At 44.7% G+C, this 19,892-nt stretch overlaps 1 protein-coding gene across 1 annotated transcript; it reads left to right on the forward strand.

Annotated features, from left to right (window-relative positions):
- Window positions 1-18,484: 18,484 nt before the first annotated feature.
- F5891DRAFT_977080 (uncharacterized protein) lies at window positions 18,485-19,020 on the forward strand (the record flags this gene model as incomplete). Its single annotated transcript, XM_041376670.1, has 3 exons — window positions 18,485-18,603; window positions 18,667-18,689; window positions 18,722-19,020. 3 exons carry the CDS (start codon window positions 18,485-18,487, stop codon window positions 19,018-19,020), a joined length of 441 nt encoding a protein of 146 aa, XP_041229768.1.
- Between the last annotated feature and the right edge of the window lie 872 nt (window positions 19,021-19,892).

Raw genomic sequence — 19,892 nt, forward strand, 5'->3', positions numbered from 1 at the left:
AGAAACAAACACTTAATGATATTTCGTCTTCATCCTCCTCCTTCCTATTACTTTTTATACCCTGATACCCTGATACCCTGATACATGATGAAGTAATTATATAAAAAACCACAAATATTAAAATACTTTTTTGAACCACTATATACAATGAAACATAAAAACAATAGTGATAACCAAAGGATCCACTACCTCACCACAAAGTTAGTATTAGCATAAATTATTATAAAACTATCTGTATAACAAGTCCAAATAATCCAACACCTCTAGGTTATGGGAACACTAACCTAAGCCACTACCTAGATGAGAATAGCAAAAAATTAATTCTTAACTTGAAAAATACAAAACTTCCCCCCTCCCAATTATTTACTACAGATATGAATGTTTAAATAATATATGGACTATTTTTACTTACTTCTACTAACTTTCACTTTCCTTACTTTAGGTTTGCATTTTGGACATTATTTCATACTCTCAAACTTTATATTCATGAAAATAGATTAGTCATTAGACCTATTCTAGATAGCAGACCCATTCAGGATCAAATGCACTTACTCTAGCAAGTATTGCAAACTAGGCAATGCAAAGACCTCAATACAAATATATCTGATTTGGTGTATCTTCTCAAAGTGCTCAGCTAGAATTAAATCTCTTTACTACACAACTCGTAATGTTTAACAATACAGTCATTATTTTCACATACTAAGGTATGGTTCAAGCTTTTAATTTTTTATTATCCTGTCATCTCTTATTATAATAAATCTGGTACATAATGAAATTTTGGCCAAGTGAACTGATTACATAAAGTGTAAGTCAAGTCCATTTAAGATAGCTTAAGTAACATGTTTTTTACTTATACATACATAGCTCAGCAGACATAATAAAAAATGTTGAGATAGAACTGAGAAAGGAAAATAGTAAGTATTAATATCAAGAACATCAGCAAATTATTAAGTTCCATATTTTTCTTAATTTACATAATAATGTGAATTCAGCACCATTCTTACACTTAAAATAAGAAGAAGAAAAAGGCCTATTTTCTTAAAACATTCTTCATTAAGGCAGATAAGGCAGTTAAAGTCAAATACTTAGTACCAGAGACAAGAACATCATCCTACTGCTTTTGAAGATGCTTTTGATTCACTTTAATTATGAAGTAATTAAATCAAACAATTAAATAAAGTAGAGGGCCTCTAGAGACTTTAATATTGTCAGAAAGGTTTTAGAGAATTACTTACACCTTGCCAGTAACTAGAATTATTTTAACTCACTATAGGATTAGATGCTCTTAGATTTAGTAGTAGATGTTTCAAACTTAATTATTGCATCACAATTTCCTATTTAGATTGTATCTGGAGATGATAATGAAGATAGATGTAATAGTAATGACTCTAAAAAGATATTTATTGCAGAGCAGGAAGTTCAAGGAGACAATGTTATTAAGAATAAAAATGTGAAATGAGGATAAGAATGAAGATCCTGAGGTTGGTGTGAATGACATTTTCTTTGCATCAACTGTCATGAAAAAATACCTAGGGTGTCTTTGTAGATTTTATGATCTTTAATCTGACTATAGTAGCTTAGCCACTATAGAAAAATCATTATGGAGGGTGGAGAATTACTATGGCCAATATCAGCCTACTTATATAAGTGAAGAAGTTTCCAAACAGAAGTTTAACTGGTCAGAAACAGGAGTTAAAAAATTCTTAGCAAGCTTGCTGAAGTCAAGAGTAATCCAAGGAATAATGCCCTGACCTAGCACTAAGGTGGAACAACATTATTTCCTACTCTCAAATTTTATATTCCTACAGTTATCACTAGTCATTAGACTTATTCTAGATAGCAGACCCCTTTAGGGTTAGATGCACTTATTCCAGCAGGCATTGCAAACTAGACAGTGCAAAGATTTTAACACAAATATATCTGATTTAGTGTATCTTCATACAGTGTCCAACTAGAATTTTCACTACACAATAGTAATCACTTGTGATGTTTAATATAATAGTCATCATCTTTACACACTAAGATATGGTTCAAGTTTCTGGTCTTCTATTATTCTATTATCTCTTACTCTAATAGATCTAGTGTATGATAGACCATAGCAGATTTCCACTATATCTCACAATTAGTACTACCTAAGATAACAAAAGAGATTGCCCATAATATATAGTTTGAAATACCAAGTCCTTGACCTAGTTGGATGAGTGCATCTAGCATGACTGGTGGATGCTGTGCTTGTTTTGAATTGGGAGGCACTAGACATGTAAGACCACATTTCATATGATGCAGGAGTGGAGAGTCAGCACCATGCCATTGGGTGCTATTGACAATGTACCAAAAATGTAAACCTGCGAGCCAATTGCTTGCAGTGCTATCTGATATGGAACCTGCAGATGCTGCAATAAAGGCAGAAAGTAAGGCAGAGGAGGCTGGCATGCATTGAATTTCAGGAATGTGGAGTTTATTGCAGTACTGGGTGAAACAGAGGAGTCCGGCGCCATAGTTACTGTGAGTGTTCTTGTTTTTTTTTTTTGTATCCAATTTCTGTCCTTTCAGAGTGAAACCCTATGTAGGACATTACAATCTATACTAGAGACCCCCGGTGTCTCGGATGTATCTCAGACTTCGCAAATGCCCTGGTGTGAGGCATGCCCCCACCAGTCTGCTGTTCCCACTAGCCATTTTAGATGCTCTGTCCATTAGTGAGATAAGTGTATGTACACTGTCAGTGTGTAATGCTGCTGTTGTATACATAAACTGAGCACGTACTCAGTTGCCATGGGCAACTAGTACAGGATTTGGAAGGGATGCAAATGATATGGGTAGTAGTTTGACCAGTGCGCTGGTCAAGCGGTGGCCGTGTCGTTTGACTGAGTCCTCTTCTTTGGCGTGTGATTCCGTGTATTCGAGTATATAGGTTAGGAGTACAGTGGTGGTACAAAGAGGTGTGATATGATGAGGTGATTTTGTGGAACAATATTATATGGTGAATCTATAGGTCAGGCTGGATCAATCTGGCGGTTTACAAGGGAGGGGTACTTCACTGAGGGTCTTTCTTAGTCTACCTGTAGTGTTAACAAACCAAACGAGGTGTGGAGTCGCATTGGGATCTGAGAGGAGGAAGGACATTGAGGAGGCTTTGCAGCCCACAGTGCAGGTAAGGATGTGATGTTTGTGGCAGTATTGTGGGCATTCTAGGAGGTAATGTGAAACAGTTTCGTCGGCTGCTGGGCAGTGTGGGCAGTGGAGGGAGGGTGCCTTGCTGATGCGATTGAGGTGGTGATTCAATGGGATGTGTTGCGAGCGGAGGGCCATGTAAAGTCCAGTGAGGGACTTAGGGAATTCGGCAGTGAGTTTGATGAAGGACCACTTCAGAATGTCTGCATCAATTCTATTGATACAGTTGTAGCGCAGCGATTTGCACCATAGTCTCCCCCACTGGAAGTGGGTGAATTCCCTGTATGCTGTGATGAGTGCTGATATGCTTAGGGAGAGTGAGCTGTATCTGAGGAGGGGGGGGAGGTAAGCCGCTGGACTGTCGTTACACCTTCCTTCTGATGCCTTTGTTGCCTGCTTATCAGCCTCCTCATTGCCGTGGACGTCAGAATGTCCCAGCACCCATTGTACTGTGAGCTTGAAGTCACGATGTTCTCTTGCTACATCTTTCAACCTGTTACAAAACAAGTTGGTCAAATATGATCCCAGTTGTGAGTTGAAGCTTTCACCAGATTTAATCGCTGCCTAATTGTCAATTAGAATAGAGATAGGGAATGTGGGGTCATTTTTGGATGCAATCAGCTCTGCGGTGAGCATAAGCCCTATCGCCTCTCCTTTGAACACTGTGTGTTCCTCCTCAGTGCCTAGATAAAACCGGAGGACCCTTGGATGACATCCTGTCCGGAGTAAAACTGCAGCTGCCCCTACTCATCCTTGGTAGCCCGAGCCATTGCTATAAACTTGAATGTCATCTTTGAGTTGGTTGCACTTGTCAATCACTTGCTGTTTGGTGGGTGCTATCCTAGTCTTATGGGGGTTAGAGCTTTGAGGAGGTTTGCGAGCTGGAAGGATGGTTTCTATGTCATGAGGGACGATGGAGTATTGATACATGAGCCAATGTAGAGAGGTACAGTGTGAGCTGACGAAACAGTTTGCTGTGCTGTCTTCTTACTTGAAGTGTCTTATATAAAAGTGGTCAAAAGGCAATGACACCACAATTACACTTTTGATAAGACTAGATGCTGCCAAACAACCTCAAGTTCGCAGTCTACGACTTTTCTTCTTTCGTGGTAGATAATGTGTCGTTCGTAGGAGGTTACCTGCTATATAGCCCGATGGTGTGATTCTACCTAGAACAGTAGATGTTCTACAAGAGAAATCTAACTTGATCTGACAAGACAGATAATATAGACCTTGCAGAGAAATATCTAGCCTTTCCTATGGCTAGATGGAAAATTGGTTGACACAAATAAGTCTCTCTAGTCTTTTTGTTGACTAGACAGATAAGTGATGTGATGTGCGCACTGTTGTGCAACTGGTTGCAACTGGATGTAGCAGATATTGCTAGAATTTCCCCTGCCTAAATATGTAAGGACTTGTTGATGGGAAATGGAGAGATTTGTATGACTGTGTGATACAAATCAAAGATGCTGGTTTGGACTCCTTTGAGGTAAGGCACAAAGGATGTATCCAAAATAATAGGATGATAGTGTATAACCAACTGTGTGTTATACAACTACAGTAATACAATGGATGTGTACAACTACGAGTTATACGACTTGAAGATATGTATACAGATAGTCCAACAAAGGAATCTGCAGGCACAGATAAAATGGCTTGACTTGATACTCCTAGTCCTCTGAAATGTATGTCAGATGCACACTAAGCAGTACAGGTACAGTCAAGAAAAGAATAAAATGATCTCAGAGCAAGTCTAGTTACTTGGTCTGCACTTTCTGGCTAACACAAAGAGTGTCAATATCAGGGAAAGTGGCAGAATATGAGGGGGATTTCTCTCATATATTTGAAAGAAAAATAATTTCTTGTATTTTTTTGGGTGGAGATTGGCTCTCCTTTATACATGAGATGGGAGAAACTGTATAGTACCAAGAAATAAGATTGAAAAGAGGAATGACATCAGAATTGCATCATAAATAACCTCATTGTGGAACAATGTGGAGCATTTGTGGAGCATTTGTGGAGCTAGGTGGAGCAGAACATTCTAGCATCCAATGACATCACTATGACATCATAGGTAATATCAGAGAAACCAACAGAATAGGCCAGAACTATCTGTGGAGCCATATGACATCATCATGACATCATACCTTGCAGGTACATCTTATGATGCATCTGAGATATCAGTGAATTATATACGTAGAGAGATGAAAGAAAAAACATAGAGAAAATAAGGTAGGAATAATCATAAAAGAAAACAAAGCAAAACATGGGCTTTTTTTGATAGGGTTTTTGTAGGCTTTTAACTTTTTCCTTGGTTATTTGTAGTCAAAGTAAATAAGCCAAATGTTAGGTAATAACCTAAGCTTTTATACACCCATTACTTGGACTATGTCAATATATGATTTCTCCATCATATTTGACTTTTCTTCAAACACTATACTTTTTGTGTGATTGGAGCACACAAGGCTATCTGTTGCACTTGAGTCTATACTCAAAGTACTTTTTTGTGTAGTCTGAGGACAAAGCTAACAGACTATATATATGTGGGATAATGTGTCATGTATGTGTTCTGCATGATTCCCATATCATGCAGGACAGCGTGACGAACGGGACCATGTAATGGATGGGAGCTTGGATGGGTGGTGAGTCAAACTATTTCCCTATGGCACATTGAAGGTACAACAATTCAGATGGTGAGTCTGAATAATGTTGGGTCTTGCAGAACCTAGCTGCTATTTGACCCTAAAGGGTTTCTGGACCAGGCTTAAGGCTCAGAGGAGAGGAAATATCATAAAAACTTGCTGAGCACTCAGACTCATACTGATACTGGTGAAAAGATTACTTGCTTATGTAAGCTACAAAAGTGCCAACATAAGGTAAGGTAAAAACAGTCTCTACCAGCCCAGCCAGAAATGAATCCCTACAACGTGTTTTGTAGTACTAGAGAGAGGGGAAGAAGGTTAGTGTGTGTTTCCAGCAGGTCCATTGCAGTTGTTCACATAGCTCCCATGATGGCTAGAGCTGCAATATGCTGTACTGAAGTGAAACATTTAGCTACTCCAATGGATCCTCGTTGCAACTTGTCTGATCCTTCGCAAAAGGATGGGGTGAACCACAAGTCCACCACGTACAACATCTTTGGAAGGGCAACCACCTGATATAATTGGCACATTAGACATAGAGAGAGTCCTTTGGCAGTGGAAGAAAGTCTACGTAGCTGGAGTACATATGCCGTGCCTTTCACTATGGCGTTATCCACTTGTGCATGCCATCTAAGCTCTTGGTCCATTATTACACCGAGAAATTGGTGTGTCAAAGTGGGGTGAATGACTGAACCTTGAATATGCATGTCTGGGCGGGTCTTCTGGCGGTTCATAGAGAAGTCTATTAAAGAAAACTTGTTAGTTTTGAACTTAGAGTTATGAGCATGTGACCAATCATATCCTCCACCCAGCCGTTCAAGCATGTCAGCTAGGATTTCGTGCGTGGATTTGAAGTCTGCGCCGATGGCAATAAAGGCCATGTCGTCAACGAATGTGAGGGTGAGTTCTTTGAGTGCTTCGTTGCCTCGCTGGGCTTTGGCAACATCGACCAAATCTGAGCTGTAAATAATGTAAAGTATCATGGATAACGGTGTAGAAACAACAATACAGAGAGGAACAAATGAGGCTCCAGACTGTATCTGTAAAAGTTGTAAGGTCGCGTGTTGCCTAGTCTGCTATACTTGAAAAGACAAGTGCGTTTGACCCTATAGGGGAAGCGAGTGCAGCGAAGATCTAGAGGTACGTGCTGAAGCGAAGCACAAGAAAGCGCAGGTGCGCGCAAGGCGCGGGAACACGTGCGTGTATTAGCGCGAAGCGCAGGAAAGCGTGTGCACGTGTGCAGAAACAATAGAGAGGTAGACTTTAGTGATAATATGATGCAATATAAGAGAAGAGAGGTGCAAAGTGTAGACAAATAGATCTCTACTATGTTCTGCTAACTAGTAAGTGACTGGTAGGAAAAGTAAGTTGAAAAGTAAGTTGTAAGAAAAGTAAGTGGTAAAAATTGAAAAGTTAGAAAGTTCTGTCAAAAGTCAGGTCCTGTAATAGTATGTACTGCTGGCGCTTATATAGGCGCCTAAGCGCTGTCATGCGGAGCCAAAGTGCTACCGAGTAGGTATGTAAAGATATATATGAGTGAGAATCTATGATAAAAATAAAGGTGGAACAATATGCTAATAAAGGAAATGGAAATATATGCACTAGGGAGCTTGGTGGACAGTGGATGGATGCTTCTGGATGGCTGGTGCTATAGGGCGCTCATGCGTGGGAATGTGCGCATGTGCATATAGATTGCGAAGCACGCGTTGCGCAGGAAAGCTGCGCCTCATAGTGGAATACCTGCGGATAGCACACAGAGTGATGCTGCAAGTTTGTGCTATGTACTCCTAGTGTAAAGTGCCATATCACACCATGAGAGGCATGATTTTCTACAATGGGTCTCCCTGACCGATACCGTTATTGATAGGTATCCATTCAGATATGAATCCGTCGAATTTTAGCTGATTTTGTCGACTTGTTAGTACTCACTCGGTAAACTCAACTATAGCTCCAGGTATACGTCGCATTTACATGTTGTGCAACAGTCGTTGGGTGACGGTGTTCAGGAAAGCTCCCTCAATGTCCAGAAAGAGTGCCGAGGCGACTTTGTGAGTTCTCCATGCATTCTTGACCATTTCCTCTAATAAATGCAATGAGTCAGTAGTAGAACGTCCTGGTCTTCCCCAAAAATGTGTGTGGGGGAGGAGTTGATATTTTTCCAGAATGAATGTGAGTTGTTCTGCTACCACCGCTGTTAGTAGCTTGCCTAAAGTGTTCAGTAGTGCAATGGGGTAGTATGCCTTCAGGATGGAGTAGTCAGGCTTGCTGGGTTTTCGGAGGATCACAATTGAATTGGTGCCAGGGTTCATAATATGTGTGGTACATAAAGGCTGCATTGAAAAGATGGGTTAGATATGGGGTTAGTACTTTGGTGCATTCTTTGTAGACCACATTACGTATACTGTCTGGACTGGGGGCTTTGAGTCCATTCAGTTTCAGGATCACACGCATAATTTCCGCTGACGTTAGGGGGGTGTGCAGTTCCACTGGATCGGGGTACATTACATCTGGAGGTACAGAATCATTAGCCAGAGGAGGAGGGAAAAAGGACTTAGCTATAAGGAGGCTTCTGTCATGGTTGGTGTTGGCTTCTGAGAGCATGCCATCGGGGTTTCTGGTCTTTAAGGTCGGAATTCTGGTCTTGCCGCCATCCTTGGGGTCTGAGGATATGTATTTGTTAGCTGTCCACAAGTTGTTACCTTCAACATTCTCTAGCCAGTCAACCCAGTGCTACTTCTTCGTGGCTTCGATGCGCTCTGCATAGCAGTTCTTGAGTTTTTTCAAATCCTCGTGGCAAGGGTGCATGGGGAGTCCTCTTAACTGATAGGCTAGTTTACCTAGGTCATTGACTCGGTGACGGAGGTCTGTTAGTTCCCAGGTTCACCATCGTTTCGAATGCGGGCATGGTTTGGAGTGAGGTACTTTCACTTCTATGGTGCAGATGATGGTGTTGGTGATATGTTTGGCCAACTGATGGAATTCCCTTTTGGAAGCTAGAGGTCTGGGGGGGTGAGGCTTTAGTATATCACCAAGGTACTTATTGAACTCTTCCCAGTTGGTATCCCTCCAATTTTGGTGTGGTTCGTCCTTGGCTTTCGTGGTACTGAGTTCAAGGGTAAGTAGGATGGGAACATGGTCCGTGTGCAGACCATGTTGACTTGGGCTGGTGTCGCAGGTGATCACCACATCGACTAGCTGCTCATTGCCAAAAATATTATTGGGCCTCATCCAGTTGCCCATAGACATCGATTGTAGCATGGGTACACCACAAGGGAGGAGTTGTACCATGTTGAAGTTGGCGATGAGGTCAATTAGGGGGCCTGGGGCAGTATAGTTGAATAGATGCCAGTTCTGTATCTCTTCCCAGAGTGGGTGGTGTCTGTTGAAATCCCCCATCCAAAGCATATGGTTGTCCTCCATTGGTTGGATAAGTCTAATATTGTGTTCCAAGTAGTCGTTGAGCACCATGAGAGTACTTTGCAAGTTTCTGTCATTATAGATGTTAAAGATTGTGCAGAGTCTGTAGGGCCCTGAAAGTTGTATTATTATGACGTCGAAAGATGGGAACAATACCTGTTTCCAAGAGTTAGAGTCTAGTGAGGCGTTAATGAGTGTGATTGCACGAGTGCGTTGCTGTGGTTGAGTGTAGTGGTTCATGGGGTAGAGAATGTGCCACTTGTGGTTAGTGCAGGTATTATGTAGAAAATTAATATACGGTTCTTATATTACCATGATATCCCAATCGGTTGCTGACTTATTGTTGAGAAGGGAGGCCTGGGCCATCATGGATGTGTTGAGATTCTGCTGCCAGATATGTAATGTCGTGGGAGGTTCATTGGGTCATTCAGACATGAGTCAATGATGAGGGAGTGCTGTCAGAAAGGTCATTCTCATCTCTGAATGGAGACACCTAGGTGATGATGTTGTGGATTGATTCATCCCGGGGGAGTTGAGGAGATTGAATTCGGGGTTGCTGCTGCTGGAAGTTGATGGTGGTTTGATGAAGGTGCGGAGACAAGCTTTCCCTGTTGTCATGAGGAGCAGGACGTGGCGATTCATCGGGTTTTGGTGATCTTGGTGATCTTGCAGGGCATGATACTTGGGTCCAGACATGTTCGGTTGGGAAATAGGGCATTCGGTTTTCTGGATACTTGTCGTTGATATCCTTGCAATGTTTGGCGAATTCTGGGTAGGTCCGATTCCAGCTGGCATGTTGGCTGCAGCAGTTGACGCATCTGGTCGTCCGGAATGAGTTGCAGGTGGATGTCCTATGGTTGCTCCCACAGGTGCTGCAGGTGTCCTGTGATGCTGTGCAGTTCTTCGTGATATGATTGAATTTCTGGCATTTGGCACATCATAAAGGTTCTTTCTTGTCCTTGCAGATACTGATGCGCCCATTGGCGATGCATATACCGTTGCGTAGTATGTTTTTCACTATGTGAATGTCAGTGATTTGCATCAGGGCAAAAGCCTTCCTTTGGTCCACGGAGCATTTCGCAGGGGGTTTGATCCAACATATGTTTGCTATAGTGTGCTGTGAGAGGTTGTTTTCTTGCTCGACTTGCTTCAGGAAGTCTTCATGTTCTATCTGTAAATGAATAGGTAAGTACTCTAAGACTATCGGGTATGTGCGATGCCGGAACGATACTGCTATATCTAAGTTGCTTTCCAATGCTGTCTTCCCTTTTGTGTCATTGAGCCAAGATGCTAGGGATTTGGATTCCATTTCTGCTACTAGGCCTCCATTCCATAGTATTGTGATCGCCTTGACTTTCCCCAGGGGGGTGGTTTCATCTCAAGCTTTCTCTAGGGCATTGTTGAGTTTGCGTGCAATGTTGAGCTTAGGGGTGTTTGAGGGGAACAGAGATTCGCCTGGTAGAGGGTCTAGTAAGATTTCCCTGGCTCTGACGGTTGCTCGTCCCAAGGCTTGATCAATCGTGGGTGGTAGGTGTGAGGCAACGATGGAGCTGTAAGTCGGCTGCATAAAAATGGACTGCTGGGTAGGCGTTGAGGATAGTTGTTGGGACATGTTATCGACTCTATCTTGTATGGCTTCGAGAGAGGGGGTGAGTGACTTAAGCATGTCCTGACAAGTTTCAACATATGAGAAGAGCGCGTCCGCTGATTCCTCTATGTGTTCCGCTGCGGTCTTAATGTTTCCTTCCTCTTCATTCCACTCTCTTTCCATTTCCTTCTGTAGTCCTGTAACTTGCTCCAGGGAGGAGGATAGGGATTGGGCTGTGGTGTGGACGAGAGCAACTTGAGGCGATATAGCAGCAATGACATGGTCGACTAAACAGATGGTGAGGGAGTCTGTGATCTGTTCGGTAGCCTTTCCTGCAACTTGTTCTGCAATTCGCTCCGCTATCTCGCTTGCCGCGTTGTAGAAACAACAATACAATGAGGAACAAGGATGCTCCTAACTGTATCTATAAAATGTTGTGAGGTCGCGCGTTACCTAGTCTGCTATTCTTGAGGAGACAAGTGCGTTCGACCCTAGGGGAAGCGAGTGCTGCGAAGATCTAGAGGTACGCGCTTCAGCGAAGCGTGAGAAAGCGCAAGTGCGCGCAAGGTACGAAGGCGCGGGAACGCGCGCGCGTATTAGCGCGAAGCGCGGGAAAGCGTGCGCGCGTAAGCGGAAATAAAAGAGACTAAGCTTAAGTGATGATATAAAGCAATATAAGAAAAGATAGATGCAAAGTGTAGACCAATAGACTTCTACTATGTACTGCTAAGTAAATAGTGGGTGATAACTAGTAAGTTCAAGGGAAAAGTAAGGTCAGTAATAGTATGTACTGCTGGCGCTTATATAGCGCGCCTAAGCGCGGTCAAGCGGAGCCGAAGCGCTACCGAGTAGGTATGTAAATATATATATGAGTGATAATGCATGATAAAAATAAAGGTGGAACTATGCTAATAAAGGAAATGGAAATATACGCACTAGGGAGCTTGGTGGACAGTGGATGGATGCTTCTGGATGGCTGGCACCATAGGGCGCGCAAGCGCGGGAACGCGCGCGCGCGTATACATCGCGAAGCGCGGGAATGGTGCGCGCATGGCGCGCGTTGCGCGGGAAAGCTGCGCGTCATATAGAGATAGCTGTGGGTAGTGCACAGAGTGACGCTACAAGTTCGTGCTATGTACTTCCTAGTGTAAAGCACCATATCACGCCATGAGAGGCATAATTCTCTACATCTCCCAGGGACTTAAATTCTGAGTGTCCCCACTCAGTGCGTGTGTGGTGAGGGTTTCGCGTGATAGTATGCATGTGCGATGCATGTACGATGCTTTGGTTGTTGGGCGATGAATGCGTGATCATAAGAATGGTATGTGTGAAGCGCGGGAAGTTGTGCGCATGTTACGCGCGAGGCGCAAGAATGCGCGCGCGCTATGCGTGAAGGCGCGGGAATGAAGCGTAGCATGGTGGATTGCGAGGGTGACTCTGATGTGATTAATGTGCCATGGGTGTGGGGCGATGATGCAAGGGTGATATGGATGTGGCGCGCAAAGCGTGGGCGAGATGCGCGCATATCCATATAGCGCGGGAAAGTGCGCGCGCGCAAGGCGCGAGAACGCGCATGAGTGTCGCATGTGTTGTATTCTGTGGGGATGGCGCGAAGTGGCGCAGTCCAGGAGCAATCCAATCCATGTCCAAACCAAGTCCTACTAGGCGTGCTAAATATTAGTTGCTAAAGGTTTGAACAGCATGAGTAAAACTATAAGTGAAAATATGAAGGGAAAATGGTAAACTTTGCGGATGTCCTATCCGACTTGTCTTCTTCGTGCAGCTGTCAACATCTACACCTTCCTATGAGAAAGGCGCGGGAAGCGCGCACGCGCGCGCGTGAAGCGTATGTGCGCAGGAAGATTGCGCGTATATGCGCATGAGCGTGGGAAGACTGCGCGCATATGTGCGCGTTCTAAGGTAAAAAGGAGCATGGTGCCGCGTCATGCGTGCGAAGAGGAAATATACTATTGAGCTAGGCGGGCACGATCTATGGTTGTTTTTCTTCTAGGTGATTCCTATATGCATATATCAGTGTGTTATTAGTCTTTTGGACAGTGTTATAATGAGAGAAAATGAAATGAAAGAGCACTGGACGAAACCCAGGGTAAAACAAACAATATCCTATGAAACAGTGTTGGTATATGTTCCTCCTTTGATGCGCCGCTGAAGCACTCGATCCTCCTCCTTGAGTGCGTGCGAGCGCGCGTGACTAGCGCGCTTCGCGTCTCTTGCGAGCTGACGCTTTACCCAAGGTAGGGTTGGAATGCGCAAGGCTGGCGTATTTGGGGGGGGCTTGTAACTGGCAGAATGAATTCCTGCACAACGCGCTGCAGGTTGAAGGCGCGCCAATGGGAGGCGCTGTGAGGGGTGTAGAGGCGCCCTACAAGCTGATAGGGTGCGCGCAATGTGCGCGCCTTGGGGCGATTTCGCGCGAATTTGATTATATTGGCCGAACACGCGAGGAACGGCCATTTCTCTGTGAATGCGTTAGCAAGAGATGTACATAGCATTGAATTAGGCGCAAATGATGCGCGAATGGGCTGTAAGGGTGGTATATCAAGGCACAGTAGGCGCATAGGTGAAGGAGAATAGTGCGCATCAAGGCGCGCAGGAACGAAATTGACATGGTAAGCAAAAGCGCGAAGAATGCGAATAAATGTGGGAAGTGCAAAGTTAAAGATGATGATAGGGGAGTTAGGCGCATATGTATGTGTCAGGCGCACGCCTAAGTCGCGCCTGGATGGCTGATTGAAATATACTTTGTGTTGAATGATAGAAATGCGGTTTAGAAGGGGAGAAGCGATAGAAATGCGGTAGCGTGAAAACTCTGCTAAATTTATGAGTGCACGAGGCGCGGGAACGCGCGCGCATATTGCGCGATGTGCGTGATCATGGCGCGTGAACAAGGGGTGGTGAGAAGATGAAATTAAAGTGTTTGGAATCATCATATAGCTCCTTAAGAGCTTCAAACATGAAAAGGACAAAAAGCGCGAAACAAGATGAGGGTAAATATACACTGCCTCTAGGCGCGCGCATTGCGCGTCCTCAGGCGCAATATGGTGCGCCTGAGTTGCGCCAGGGTCGCCTGAGACATGCTCTACTTGGTGGTTGTGCAGCGTGATGCACGGATGTTTTACCGGTGCGCGATAGTCACTGGAAGCAAAAAGCGCGACATGCGCGCAATCGTTAGTGACAATTGGAGTTACCAGAGGCAAACTCTGGTTGATGCAAGGTGCAACTTGAGCCTCTGATGTGGTAGGAGGCTCCTCTATAGGCGCGCTAAGGTGCAATAGATGTTTAGGGTCATCCCTGACCTCTAATGATGCGAGCAGTGATGGTGATGGTGCGATTGGCGAGGTTTCTTCCTTAAGCGATGCGATAGCGAGGGGCGAGCGTGTTTCTAGCGGTGCATTAGTGTGCAATAGATGATTAGAGTCATCCCTGACTACTGGTGATTCGATAGCGGTAGGCGCGCGCAATGCGATAGCGATAGGCGCGCGCGATTCGAGCGATGGCGCGTTAGTGTGCAATAGATGTTTAGAGTCATCCCTGACTTCTAATGATGCGATTGATGGTGATGATGATGCGGATTGTGAAGGAGATGGTGCTGATGAGGATGATGGTGAAGAGGCGCCTGCAGTGCGCGTCTGGTTGCGCTTCGCGAGCGCGCGCTCGAGTTCGTGATCTAGAGTGATACAGTCTGGTATAGTTTTGCATGCTGGCATAGTTGATGGTGGAGGTGTGTGTGAATTGCGCGAAGGCGCGGGAAAGGCGCGCGCGCGAGGCGCAAGAATAGGAACTGGTGGCCTTTTGTCAAGTGCAACTTCTGAGGGTGCGCAATAGAAGAGTCCTGCTGTCGCATTAGTACTGGTGGTCGTATCCTGGGTTGCGTGGCTCGCGTGATAGCGATCTTGGCACTTAGCCACTGGTGCGCTAACTGGCGTGTTTGGCGCTATAGTGGGCGCGCTAATTGGTGCGCTTACTGGTGCGCTTGGCGCGGGAAAAGCGCGCCCAGATAGTAGGAACTGTGCAGCTGCAAAGACGTCCATGAATGGGTATGGGTCGTATGGATGGTGGTCTGGGAACTTGATCATAAGGCGCAAGTGAATTTGCGCCTGAGCGTCGCTAGGGATTCCTTCCATGAATAGGCGGTCGCGTTCGGCCTTTCCAATGCGGTCTTCATCCATAAGTGGCTGCATAATCTTCTTGAATGCGCGCAGGTAACTGCTTAGTTCTGTGCAAGAGGGCATTGGTTTGTTAGCGTATTCGCGCGCAATGGCGCGCAAGTCTGCGAGCGCGTAGCGCCTTTTACCGTCCCATCCAGGATACATTACCTTCACTTCTGCCATGAATGCATCATAATCATCTACTGCCGCTTCAGGCATGCCTCCCCATAGTTCTCGATCATCGCGCTCAAGGTAGCGAATAATACCTTTGATGCGGTTGAGTCCTTGGAGTCCTGCATCATCAGCGAGCTGCTCATAGGTGTCAATAAACTCGGTGAGGTTGTCTGTAGTGCCATCGAACTTGGGCGCGTTTGCTGTGCCGCGGATGGGCATTCTATAAGGCATTGCAGCGTGAAAAAGCGCAGGCGCGCGCGAGGCGTATAACAGGTGCGCGCGTGAGGTGCAGAGGCGTGGGAAAGCGCACGCGCAAGGCGCGAGAATGCGTGACTAGAAATTGGTTAGCTTTTGAATATGCAAAGAGATTGACCTTTATGCGTTAAATAGTGTGAAGTGCGAGAAAGGTGTGCACGCAAGGTGCACAGGCGTGGGAATATTGCGCGCGCGCAAGGCGCGAGAATGCGTGACTAGGAAATGATTAGCTTTTGAAATGCAAAGATATTGACCTGTATGCGCGAAATGCGCGGAACTAGATCTTGCTGACTGCTCCCCTCGCGGTGGGCTCCAGTTGTAGAAACAACAATACAATGAGGAACAAGGATGCTCCTAACTGTATCTATAAAATGTTGTGAGGTCGCGCGTTACCTAGTCTGCTATTCTTGAGGAGACAAGTGCGTTCGACCCTAGGGGAAGCGAGTGCTGCGAAGATCTAGAGGTACGCGCTTCAGCGAAGCGTGAGAAAGCGCAAGTGCGCGCAAGGTACGAAGGCGCGGGAACGCGCGCGCGTATTAGCGCGAAGCGCGGGAAAGTGCGCGCGCGTATGCGGAAATGAGAAACTAAGCTTAAGTAGTGATATAAAGCAAGATAAGAGATATAAGAGTGCAAAATGTAAAGGAATAGCTTTCTACTATATTCTGCTAAGTAGTAAGTGGGTAGTAACTAGTAAGTGAAAAGTAGGAAAAGTAGGTAAGTAATAGTATGTACTGCTGGCGCTTATATAGCGCGCCTAAGCGCGGTCAAGCGGAGCCGAAGCGCTACCGAGTAGGTATGTAAATATATATATGAGTGAGAATGCATGATAAAAATAAAGGTGGAACTATGCTAATAAAGGAAATGGAAATATACGCACTAGGGAGCTTGGTGGACAGTGGATGGATGCTTCTGGATGGCTGGCGCCATAGGGCGCGCAAGCGCAGGAACGCGCGCGCGCGTATACATCGCGAAGCGCGGGAATGGTGCGCGCATGGCGCGCGTTGCGTGGGAAAGCTGCGCGTCATATAGAGATAGCTGTGGGTAGCGCACAGAATGACGCTGCGAGTTTGTGCTGTATACTTCCTAGTGAAACCTGCCATATCACACCATGAGACACACGAGTCTCTACAGCGTGGTCTTTCATGATAAAGGCCACTGCCCTAATTGCAGCTATCACTGAGACTGGAGCAGAGCTCGACATTTGTGTGATCTGGAAGAGGATTGAGATTAAGTGGGTTAGTGTAAGCAGTTTATTAATGAGACAGAGCAGTTTCAACTCTAGAAATTTATTTCTGCTGCTAGCGTCTTTTACTGTGTTGGACATTGTTTCAATAGCTGTCTGGGATAGTGTTGACCTCGTAGTCTTGCAGGTGTTGAGGCCGTAAGTGGGTGAAGAGGTGCGTGAGGCAGGTGTTGAACTTGCACTGGCACTGGTGCTTCTTCTGCCCACTGGCATCCTGGGTTACAAGCTGGCTGTTGATTGGTTATGAATTGGTTTGGGGGTATTAAAGTGGTAGCTCTGTTGCCTGGTTATGGCGAGGGTCGCCTTGAGGTGAGATTGACACTGTTGAGCGCGCTGTTGATAAGGATTTTTCAGGGTCCTAGTTGGGGTGCCACTTGGTAAGGGTCCAAGGAGCAATTTTGAGTGTTCTTGTTGAGGGATTGGATAAGTATGAAGAACATTTTGAGAATGTCAGACTCAGGAAAGAGTTGTTCTAACTCGTGTTGGTGATCAAAATCATGTGGAGTGGTCCAAAGAAAGACCTGTTTACTAGCAAGGACATGAGGACAATGTGTGGAGGGAGTAATAGAAGTGTCTTTGCGGGGTTTACATGGAATTCATACTTGTCCATCCGTGTGCATGACAGTTGCTTCGTGGATTTCGACAGAGTCTAGACGATGATGATTATCTGGAATGTCAAAGATGAGTTCCAGTTCAGAGTTGGGAGTGGGTTCCATACTCAATGAAGGGTGAGAGTTCTTTAGGAATGGGAATGCAGAACGGTAGATGTGAAGAGAGTTCAGGTAGGATACCTTGAGAGATGGGGTCTGCAAGGTTGACGCTAGTGTGAACATATATGAGTGATATAGAGAGATCCGCCATGTGAAGCATGGCTTTGATGCATTTGATGCATGTGTTGGAGGCAAGGTTTGAACAACAGCCTTTATGAAGGCACCAATGGCACCTTTGTTATCACTGCGAATGAATATATCAGCATTGGAAATGCTTTTTTTCTAGTTTTTTTTGTTAGCTTTTGTTTTTTTTCCTCTTTTTGTTTTCTTTCTACAGAAAAAAAGAAAGACAAAGAAAGAAAAGAAAGAAAAATAAAAAATACAATAAAATAAAATAAAAAACGACACAGAGGCGCTCGAAGAGTTCAACACCAATCAAAGTTTTTTGGAGGATGGGAGGGTGTAAGCAGATCACTTAGCCATGAAAAAAAAAACACAAAAAAATGTATCTGGAGATGATAATGAAGATAGATGTAATAGTAATGACTCTAAAAAGATATTTAAAAAAAATGGAAACCTGCCATGGTGGCAGCAGGAAACACTAAGCGGTTCGAACAAGGAATAATAGGACAAAACTGTGGATTTAGAACATGATACAACTATGCAGTGTCATAGTAAGTGAGAGACCCGAGTCTAACTGTAAATGATGATCTGGATGGTCTTTTAAGGGACCCAAACAGTCACATGTTTGATGTAGTAAGCTGATGGGTAAGTGATCTGCTTACACATTGACATAAACCAGTGACTCCTATTCTTAATCAAACTGCCAGACTTCCAGCCTGTGTTATAACCCATTAAACTGCCTTCTAAACAAATGGAACTGACTATAGATCAATCTCTCATCATACGCTCACACGCAAAGAGAGTCCAACCGCCTCCCCCAACCCTGTCACCCGCTTCACCCCCCGGATCTCATCATCATCCTCTCTTATACCACTACCATCAAGTAGTGCATCACTCGTGAATAACACTCGCAGAAACACCAACTATTATGATTCCTCCTCAGACTCAGAACCAGAAATCATTTATACACACTGTCCCCCATTCGCGACATGATTAAACCTGCCATAGTGGAACAGTCTGCGCCTAGCAAGCCACTGAAGCTGCTTCCAGGCGAGCTCACTCCAGAGGTCACACACAATTGGGAAAACACATGTGCAACTTACTTTATGTACAAAGAAATAGAACCTAAGAACCAAGTAAAATGATGGCTTTTGGAGTGATGGACCCACAGCTCCACACATGGTACCTCACACAGTGAGTGACATTAGATGTGGGCACATTTCTAGAATATGTCATGGCACTAAAGGACACTTGGCTCGAAACACATTGGGATACAAAACTATGGAAGAAGGTACTAGGATCACAACAAGGTTCACGCGCCTTCTATGGATGGGCTTTGGAACTTCAGAACCAAACCACCCTCTTGTATGGAAACACCACACACCTGACGGATGCCCAACTGCAGAATCAGTTGGAGGCCAACATATGTGATGACCTGATGACATTAGTTCTCAGAGTGAAACTTGCATCAACTCTCACGCTCAAGAACTGGATTGAAGAAGTCCACCACCTTGATGAGAAATGACTTGAAGATCTCGCAATGCACAGAAGACTTGCAGAAGATGTCTATAAATCCAGATGTGCAAACCAACAGCATACATCTACAAGAACCACAACAAACTTGCCTTCCAACAGTAACTACAGCTCTCGCCTAGGTCCACTGACAGTGGCAGAGCGAACATTACTCGCGGATAACAAAGGATGTTTCAAGTGTTGACACTTCTATGTCTCCCACAGATTGAAGGACTACCCAAACAGCATGCCAGAGGCATTGTCCTATAAGGCAATTACAGAAGCTGATGCCGCCACAGCCAAAGCAAAGAGTGAAAAGCCTACTAGGTCCGCACCTGTCACTGCTATTGTACCTGTCATGGTGGTGATGCCTTTGTCTGTTTTTGAGGAGTTGTCAGACTTGGATGATGATACTTGTGTAGCCCCTTTTGAAACTGCCCACATCATGTGGCCCTGTTGATTGACAGGGCCTTCTTCCTCCTCCTTTGAATGCATAGACATGTTGATTGACCATGGTTCACATCTAGTTCTTATTAATGAGGACATCGTGAACAAGCTTGGTCTATGAAGACACAAACTGCACTCTGAGATTCATGTGAACTCAGCTTTCTTAACACCTTCCAATTCTTCTTTGACTTTTTCTGAATATGTTCTCATTTCTCCCACATCTTTGAATCATGATTGGGTTTCTCATACTGTACACACAATTATTGCACCAAATCCCATTGTGCCCCTGCTCCTTGGGGGGCCATTCTTATCACATAATTGCCTCCTCATAGATCACAAACTGTGCACTTGCATCAGCAACACATTGAATTACAATCTTCTTAATCCCCTGACTATTATAAAACATATTCCTGTACATATCCCTATGCCTCGAGAAGT

This window comes from Suillus fuscotomentosus (genome assembly GCF_016647785.1).
Source record: "Suillus fuscotomentosus strain FC203 chromosome Unknown F5891scaffold_10, whole genome shotgun sequence".
Classification (NCBI taxonomy): domain Eukaryota; kingdom Fungi; phylum Basidiomycota; class Agaricomycetes; order Boletales; family Suillaceae; genus Suillus; species Suillus fuscotomentosus.